This window comes from Prunus dulcis, unplaced genomic scaffold (genome assembly GCF_902201215.1).
Source record: "Prunus dulcis unplaced genomic scaffold, ALMONDv2, whole genome shotgun sequence".
NCBI classification, from domain to species: domain Eukaryota; kingdom Viridiplantae; phylum Streptophyta; class Magnoliopsida; order Rosales; family Rosaceae; genus Prunus; species Prunus dulcis.
Genome location: NW_023010129.1, coordinates 34555 through 44438, shown reverse-complemented (window position 1 = coordinate 44438; position 9884 = coordinate 34555). Strand labels below are relative to the sequence as shown.

Below are 9884 nucleotides of genomic sequence, written 5' to 3'. Positions count from 1 at the left end.
GTTGCAATAACTGAAGTTGCTTCTTGTGTTCTAAAGATGGTAACTGAAGCAAAGTCCAATTCTTTAGGAGAAATTCTTCTATTTGGGAATAAGGAGCGACTCAAAGTTGGACCACACATTGAAGATATATATTTGAATGAGCGTGTCAAAAGGCTAAGGGAGTGCTTGGAGCCAGAGACTGGTTGGAGTATTTGCTTCGCTTCAATGATAGATTTTCTTGAAGATTGTGTTTCTCATTACCATATTTTCTTGGAAAATGAGGGTGTTAGTGAAATGAAAGAGAAAGAATGCAGAACTTACACTCAAGTTATCAAGGGGAAGTGCAAATCATTTCTTGAATTTTTCAGAGATAGATTTGTTTCTACTGCATCACTGCTAAGACACTGCATTACTACCTTCTGTACCCATATAGCCAAAAATTACTTTTTGGCACATACTTTCCAAAACATGATTTCGCTCATAGGATTATTTGATTCCATTGAATCATTATTGTTGCATGCTGATTTTGGTTCTGAAGAATTGGAACACCTTTGCTCTTGTTCAGAAGTTGAAGATGTGCCAGAGTCATTTGTAGATAACTCATTTCTGCTGTGCATGAAGAGAAAAGAATGCCTTTCAGTATTACATACTCTACAAGATTCTCTTCGCGGACTTGACCTTCCAAATTTTTGGAATGGAGAAGCTCTAATGGAATTCTGTTTTCAAAGAGCTTCCTTAATTTTTTGCACTGCGTCGAGTTCGTATAAGCTGCATAGAGTGGCAATGGAGCCACTGACCATTGTTGTTATTGATGAAGCTGCACAATTGAAAGAGTGTGAATCAACAATACCCCTGCAACTTCCAGGTGTGAAGCATGCTGTTCTTGTTGGTGATGAATGTCAGTTACCAGCTACGGTGAACAGCAATGTATGTTGATAGTACTTGGTCATACATTTTTCTATATATATATATATATATATATATATATCCTCCGTTTCTCTTATTGCAATTTTTCATTCCACTTCTTATTCCTTTGCGCTTATGCCTAGCTTGTTTCTTCCATAGGTTTCTGTTGAGGCTGGTTTTTCAAGAAGCTTGTTTGAGAGGTTGAGCTCAATGGGCCACTCAAAACACCTTCTGAATATGCAATACAGAATGCATCCCTCAATAAGTTTGTTCCCAAATACAAATTTCTATAACAACCAGATCCTAGACGCTCCAAATGTTAAAAAAAGAAGCCATGAGAAACACTATCTTCCAGGGTCAATGTTTGGTCCCTTTTCTTTTATAAATGTAATTGGTGGAAGAGAGGAGAAGGATGAGGATGGACGTAGTAGAAAGAATATGGTCGAGGTTGCTATTATTCTGAAAATACTGCAGAAGCTGTACGAAGGTATGTATATATGTCTAGCTGCTGAGTCATGTTCATGTTCTTAATTCAATGTTTTCAATGATTTTGATTTCCATATTCTTGTAAGAAAAATGTGGGGTTCAAATAGAAAAACTCTTATTTTATATGCTTGTAAGCTTGATTGAACTGTAAGAAATGTTAAAATCTTTGTAATTTTACTCTGCATAAATTTTTTGGTTGGTCTGGAACATTTATGGTGTCAAAGCTATCCTAATTGCTTTTTTTTTTTTTTTGGTGGTTTGGATAATACTGAAAATTCCTGTTTGTATACAGAATGGATTGTTTCAAAACAGAAACTCAGTATTGGGGTGGTATCACCGTATGCTGCTCAAGTAGTTGCAGTTCAGGGCAAACTTCCACAGAAGTATGACGAGGATGGCTTTACAGTGAAGGTGAAGACGGTTGATGGGTTCCAGGGTGGGGAAGATGACATAATTATTGTGTCCACTGTACGATCTACCATTCGTCAATCCATTGATTTTATATCAAAACCGCAAAGAGTTAATGTCGCTCTTACAAGGGCTAGGTATGGTTTTATGTAAACTTGTATCTTTTTGCATCATTGTTGATAAGTTTGGTGAAAATAACTACTCTTCCCTAATGACTTTAGGCATTGCCTTTGGATTCTGGGAAATGAAAGGACTCTATCTGATAGGGAATCTGTTTGGAAGGACTTGGTCCTTGATGCCAAACGTCGTCAATGCTTCTTTAATGCTGATGAAGACAAGGATTTGGCCGGGGTCATATTAGAGGTGAAGAAAGAGTTCGACCAATTGGATGATTTGCTTAATTCTAACAGCATATGTTTTAGAAGTTCTAGATGGAAGGTAATCTGTATGTAGTTATTTATGATTTTTTTTTTCTTCCAAGAACTTCCTGTTCTCATACTTTTCAATATTTGATCTGATGTTGGACTTTCTATTAAATACATACATAGCTTTTTTATTTCATTTTATAATTTTTTTTTCTTCCCCACAATACATTATTTTTAGGTACATTTCAGTGATAACTTTCTGAAGTCATTCAAAAAGCTGAAGTCAATCAGTTTGAGGAAGTCTGTATTATATCTTCTGCTGAAGCTTTCCGATGGTTGGAGATCTAAGAAGCCAAATGTTTGTGGAAGCTCTTCACCAATCTTGAGGCAATATAAGGTTGAAGGTCTATACATTGTTTGCACAACTGACATTGCAAAGGATGTGAAAATACATTCAAATATTGAAGATTTGGGACATATTGCCTCTAAGGGATATTCCAAAATTGGTAAAACGTCTAGAGAATATTTTGAAAAGATATACAGATGATTTTATCAATCGGTGCAAGGAGAAATTAATTGAGGGGTATGTTGTTTGCATTCTCGTGTATTCTTTTGAACATACCATATAATATGGATTGATTCCTTTTGGATATGAAGGTATAAATACTTCTTCATGTTTGAAATTCTAAACTAATTTTTACATTTCTTTGTCATTTGTGACCAGTAATTTGGAAGTTCCCAAGAGCTGGCTACCCTCTTTGGACATTGTCCGGTTCAAGGATCTTAGCATCACTGAAAACCAGAGTGATTTAGTTGGTGATAATGATTCTGACCGTAGAAGTTATGTTGAGAATGCACAGGTCAGCGAGAGTTTGCAGCTCATGAAATTTTACTCCTTGTCATCTGATGTAGTAAACCACTTGCTTTCTGACCATGAGGGTAGAGAGTTGGATCTTCCATTCGAACCTACAGACCAGGAAATGGAGATTATTCTTTATCGTAAAAGTAGCTTTATAGTTGGACGGTCAGGAACAGGTAAGACCACGGTTTTAACCAAGAAATTGTTTCAGAATGAACAACGTTACCAATTGGCAGTGCAAGGATGCGTTAGTTGTCAAAATAGCATGGTTGAGCAGAGTACTTCAGCTACTAAGGGAACTCTTCACCAACTTTTTGTGACCGTGAGTCCTAAACTGTGTTTTGCCATCAAGCAACATGTTTTAAACTTAAAAAGGTATGTGGAATATTCAACAAAAAGATACTGCATTTTTCTTTTCTTTTGTTCGGTTGCAGGGTATTCGATTGTGAATCATGATACAATATTATTCTTGAAGGATACATTAGGAATCTTTATTTCTGTTGCTCAAGCAAAATTTTCTTTCTTGTTCCACAAGTTGCTAACTTTCGTATGTTCACAGTTTTGCATGCGGTGGAAGTGATTCAACTGAAAAGAGTTTGATTCATATGGCTGATTTTGATGAGGGGGAAGCCCAATTCAAGGATATCAAGGATTCATTTCATGATATTCCTCCCAATTCTTACCCTCTTGTCATAACATTCCATAAGTTCTTGATGATGCTTGATGGAACACTGGGGAACTCATACTTTGAAAGATTCCTTGATGCAAGAAAACTTACACACGGTCAATTGCAAAGTTCAAGATCAGTTGCTTTGCAGACCTTTATAAGGACCAAGGAGGTGAAGTATGAGAGATTCAGTTCATCTTACTGGCCCCATTTTAATATCCAGTTAACAAAGATGCTCGAAGCTTCAAGAGTCTTTACAGAGATAATATCTCATATTAAAGGTGGTTTGGAAGCTATGGAAGCAGGTGATGGTAAACTCAATCGCGAGAACTATGTTCGATTGTCAGAGAGCCGGGGTTCCAATTTAAGCAAGCAAAAGAGAGAAGCAATATACGATATATTTCAGGCTTATGAAAAAATGAAGATGAAAAATGGTGAATTTGATCTGGGTGATTTTGTAATTGATCTTCACCATCGTTTGAGGCATGAAAAATATGGGGGTGATCAAATGGACTTTGTTTATATCGATGAGGTTCAAGATCTCACAATGAGTCAAATTGCTCTATTTAAACATATGTGCATCAATATTGAAGAGGGATTTATTTTTTCTGGTGATACAGCACAAACAATTGCAAGGGGTATTGATTTTAGGTTCCAAGATATACGACATTTGTTCCACAAGAAGTTTGTGTTGGAATCAAGAAGCAATAAGCTTGAAGAAAGAAAAGAAAAGGGACAAATTTCTAAAATGTTTCATTTGACTCAAAATTTCCGTACCCACGCCGGTATACTAAAGTTATCACAGAGCATTATTGAACTGATTTATCGTTTTTTTCCCCACTCTATTGATGTTTTAGACCCTGAAACCAGTCTTATTTATGGGGAAGCTCCAGTTTTGCTTGAATCTGGAGAAAATGAAAATGCAATCATAAAAATATTTGGAAATAGTGCAACTGGTACCGGAATAGTTGGCTTCGGTGCAGAGCAGGTTATTTTGGTGCGAGATGATGGTGCCAGGAAAGATGTTTCCATGTTTGTTGGGAAGCATGCTCTTGTCCTCACCATTGTGGAGTGCAAGGGCCTTGAGTTCCAGGTATTTTTTTAAAAAGCCTTAGAGAATCTATTATCAGAGTAGCATGATCTGATATTTTCTCCTTTTCCCTTGCAAAATTTTTTGTGGCTTCACCTTAGAAAATGATGGTTTACTGCTGCTGCACTATATATTGAATATTTACTATGTTTTTTAAGTTTTGATTTCTATTTTTTTCGTAACATTCATGTCCCTTTTATAGGACGTACTCTTGTACAACTTTTTTGGCTCATCACCACTGAAAAACCAATGGAGGGTCATATATGATTACATGAAGGAACGAGATTTACTTGACTCAACATTACCAAAGGGCTTTCCAAGTTTCAATGAAGCTAGGCACAACATCCTGTGCTCTGAATTGAAGCAATTGTATGTTGCTGTTACTCGTACGAGACAGAGATTGTGGGTTTGTGAGAATGTAGAAGAGCTCTCCAAACCAATGTTTGACTATTGGAAGAAGAAATGTCTTGTACAAGTTAGGCAACTGGATGATTCACTCGCACAGGCAATGCAAGTTGCAAGCAGTCCAGAGGAGTGGAAATCACGGGGAATTAAGGTTTGCATAATTTTCTCCTTGTAACAACAATTAAGATGAATAGTGATGATGAAAAGGACCGATCAACAATTGAAGTATTTGTTGCAGTATTGCTTAATTCATATTGTTCTTATTGTCATCATCATTATAATCCTTCTTTTCATTACAAGCATCATACTGTTTCTTGCAGCTATATCATGAACATAACTATGAAATGGCCACAATGTGCTTTGAGAGAGGTGGTGATACGTATTGGGAAAGAAGGTCTAAAGCTGCCGGCCTTAGAGCTATCGCTGACCGTATGCGAACTTCAAATCCTGAAGAGGCCAATTCCGTTCTTAGGGAAGCTGCTGAAATATTTGATGCTATAGGCAAGGCAGATTCCGCTGCCAGATGCTTTTCTGATTTGGGCGAATATGAAAGAGCAGGTATGACTATTTAACATATGTTATCTTTAGCTTGTATTTCTTGTTTCAAGTACAAGATTTTATTTCACCATCATTTACAATCTTGCACCCCTGCCTGTAATGTTATGTACTTCCACTTAATGTTGAAACCTCTGGACTTTATTGGTGCAGCTAGGATTTATTTGGATAAATGTGGCGTGCCTGATCTGGAAAGAGCTGGGGAATGTTTTTCTCTAGCTGGATGCTATAAAGATGCTGCGGATGTGTATGCTAGGGGCAATTATTTCTTCGAGTGTCTCACTGTTTGTTCCAAAGGAAAACTGTTTCAAATGGGTTTACAATACATCAAGTATTGGAAACAGCATGCAATAGAGGATGGCGTTGTTGCCAGAAGAGGTGAAGGAATAGATAAAATTGAACAAGAATATCTGGAGAGCTGCGCATCCCACTATTATGAGTTGAAAGATAACAGATCCATGATGAACTTTGTTAAAGCGTTTCATTCGATTATTTTGATGCGGAACTTTTTGAAGAAGTTGGGTCTCCTTGATGAGCTTCTTTTATTGGAAGAAGAATTTGGAAACTATCTTGAAGCTGCGGACATTGCGAAGCTGAAAGGCGATATTCTACTCGAAGCTGGTTTCCTTGGAAAGGCAGGCAAGTTCAGAGAAGCATCATTACACATTCTGTTCTATGTGCTTGCAAACTCTCTTTGGTCACATGGCAGAAAGGGCTGGCCCATACAACAGTTTTCACAAAAGGAGGAGCTTTTATCAAAAGCCAAGTCATTTGCTAAGAATGAAACAGAAAGCTTTTATGAGCTTGTTTGCACTGAGGTTGACATATTGTTAAATGAGCAGAGTAACTTGGCCTTGATAAAAAATTATATGAATGTTTGTCAGAGGCATAAGAGTACTAGAGGTGAATTATTATCTGCTCGAAAAATATTGGATGCTCATATTTCTTCAAGCGCCAATAAGTATGTGTGGGAAAAGGATTTGGTTGATGGGGATCTGATAATGTGTTCAGAAGGGAGAATATCTGAAAATCAGGTATCTATAGATTCACTGATATATTTCTGGATTTTTTGGAAGGATAAAATTGCTTTCATAACTGAATATATTGGATGCCTTGAAAACCAAGATGCTAATGATTACAGAAGGTACGGAGAGCTTTGTTTGGATTACTTAGGAGTGTGGAGGTTGTATCATAATCTTACTCCAGTCTATGTCTTACTCATATCTGATGCTGATTGGGTTCGAGGTCTGGACAAAAGACATTTTAGAAATCATGGGAAGTTGGTGTCCATTAGCGTTCACCAGCTTGTCTCAGCTGCTCGTAGTTATTGGAGTTCAGAAATGCTCTCTGTTGGCATGAAAGTTTTGGAGAAGCTTGAAAATCTTTACAAGTTTCCAATAAAAAATGCTGATGATGCAGTGTTCTGCCAAAGCAGGTGTCTTACCCATATTTGTGAGATCTCAGAATATCTTTTGCAATCAAAATGTTTGAAGCTAAGGAATCAAGATACCGAGAGATTGCAGAGATGTGTAAAGTTTTCTACTGATACCGTTGTTGCGAATATATTTCCTTTGGATTGGAGGAATTCATTGAGGGAGAATATGATTGCTCTTAGAAGAACTGATGCTTTAAAGAATGTGCTGAAACAAGTAATAGTTGAGTATACCAGCTCAAAGGAGGTGCTGTCTTTTGGGCAGATTGGACGGCTTGCAATGGTTATTCTCGGGTCCGGTAAGCTGAATAATAGTGAACTATACGAGAAGCTTGTGGTAAAACTGGACTGCCACCAGCCATGGAAGGCTTTCATTGAGAATCTATGTGGGAATATTGGCCCTGGAAACACCAGTGAAGAACCGAGAGAGGTGTCTATAATGTTGAAGTTGTATGGAGCTTTAGTTGATACTTATAATGCGAACTGGAGGGTGGTTCGTGATTACATATCACCTGGTTGCTTTTTGTACCTTGTAGAGCGCCTTCTGATTTGGGCAACTTGCTTTCAGGGTTATGCTATCACTACAAGTTCTTGCTTTGTTGAGTGGCTCATATACCAACAGGAAGATACCGACTTAAGTTCCATAGTTGGTGGTGATGTGCAACAATCTTTAATTGACATCCTTCATTTTGTGATTTATATGGTTCAGGGGTGTCTTTTTAATAAGGCGGATATGGTTGAATGGATTAAAAAGACCGACGCAAATTGGAAGAACAATTATTCTCAACTCATGTTGAGATTTGTTGTCGTGTTATGCTTGGTTTATTTAAATTTTGGCATGGGTCTAGATGAACTCTATGATTTGCTGGGAAGGGACTATATCACTGAGCAGCTGCCATGGGAATTTTTTGACGCCCTTAAGAGTGGGAGGAGACACAAATCTCTTAATATAAATACGAGGCTGCTAGCTGCAGCTTTTCAGAAGATTGGTAATACTTTGGTAATTGCAAGTTTCGGGTCCGATTGTTCAAGGTTCTTATGTTCAGATGTTCTCTTTGTTGACATGAAGGCCAACCATTCCAGGGATTACATACTGAGAAAATTGTTTCCTAAACGGCCACCTGTCCTACAAGTTTCCCAAGCTACATCTGTTGAAGCAGGAGGTAATAATTCTTGCAGTCGTGTGCTTCATGCAACCAATTCCAATTATGAGGAAGGGAAGAGTTCTAAGATCCTGCCATCCAACTCTGGTGTGGTGGAACCTTTTGAGACTGGTGCTGTATCTGATAAGACGAGTGATGATTGCGCCAGGGGCAGAGACAGCCACAATACAGATGAGGAAAGTTGCATATCCAAAGAGTCAAATCCGAAGTCTAAGCAAGCAGATGCTGTGGCTTCTGGCAGTAATGAAACTGGAAACAAGGGGAAGAAAAGGGGCAAGAACAAGAAACCCAAGAAGAAAGGAGGCAAAAAGTAGCCATCACATGCTAATATATTATAATTATGTATTTGCTACGTGAATGAATCTTGTTATGTATGAACTGGATGTTGTGGATGTCATGTTATATAGTGACATCCCCCTGATTATGCATGGCCACGTGCGTGAGCTGCACTAATCATGCTCAGTTAGATTCGTGTTATAAATGCATAGCTTATAATTCAAGGAATTTCTGGTCTCGATATAGTTGTATGATGGTTTTTATGATGTATGTAAAATAATAATAATATATCAGACAAATTAACTTGTTATGTATGAACTTGATGTTGTGGTGTCATGTTAGTGATGATTCCTGAATGATGCATGGGCTTAAAGCAGAGCCAGGTACAATTTAAGAAGTAGAATGATTGAAAGTGAAAGATTTTGATTTCAACAACATTCTGTCTCAACTTGTATAAAATTAGACGTTTGTTTCTGACAGATAATCTCAACTGTCATTTTCAACTTTCAACAGTCTCCAAATCAAAACAAGAAAATAACAAAAGAGTTTATAACTCTGGCAGAGCCTCGAAACCCAATTCTCCCCTCGGTCCCAAATAGCTTGACTCGCGACATTGTCTTCCTCAAGTGGCCATTGTTAGGAGCAATCAGTAAATGACTTCTATAATTAGAATCACTATCTTAATGCAATAAACTAAATACAGCACAATAAATTAAACTAAATTGCAGTAAAAGAAAATAATGCAGTGAGGAATATAGAACACTGACTTATTTAGCAGATAGAGTCTTGTGTATTGGCTGCTGCAAAACTCCACTCCAATTATAAGTAATGAATCTGCTGCACCTTACTTCCCCACCGTCAATAAAACCTTATGCTTAGATCAGAATGACTAAGCACACTTAGCTCATCCTTATGTCTGCATGACCACCGACTTTAAGGGCTCACAAATTAGGCTTCCCTTAAGTGAATGATGACTTTGAGCCCTCCATCTTGAAGTTTAGAATCTCATCTTTCCAACTAGAGGTGTCAAACGGGACAGGCCAGCCCAGCACGGCACGAGTTCGTCCCGTTTAAATGAGGCACGGCACGGCATGAGAGCGAATATTAATGGGCTGTGCTCGGCACAGCACGAAAACTTGGACCAGGTCGGGATAAAAAATGAGGTCCAATGGACCGAGCAGGCCCATGGCCCGAGCCCGCTTCAAGCATAGCCCGAGCCCAAGCCAGCTTCAAGCACGACCCAAGCCCAACCGACTTAACTGTTTTTTTCTTCTCAAAAGTCCAAATGCAAAA

General features: G+C 38.1%; 1 protein-coding gene across 1 annotated transcript; it reads left to right on the top strand.

Moving 5' to 3' along the window:
• Nucleotides 1-2210: 2210 nt before the first annotated feature.
• LOC117612973 lies at nucleotides 2211-8879 on the top strand. Its single transcript, XM_034341601.1, has 7 exons — nucleotides 2211-2224; nucleotides 2869-3378; nucleotides 3563-4763; nucleotides 4963-5316; nucleotides 5486-5723; nucleotides 5874-8695; nucleotides 8843-8879. Exons 1-6 carry the CDS (start codon nucleotides 2211-2213, stop codon nucleotides 8627-8629), a joined length of 5073 nt encoding a protein of 1690 aa, XP_034197492.1. The 3' UTR covers nucleotides 8630-8695; nucleotides 8843-8879.
• The last annotated feature ends 1005 nt before the right edge of the window (nucleotides 8880-9884 follow it).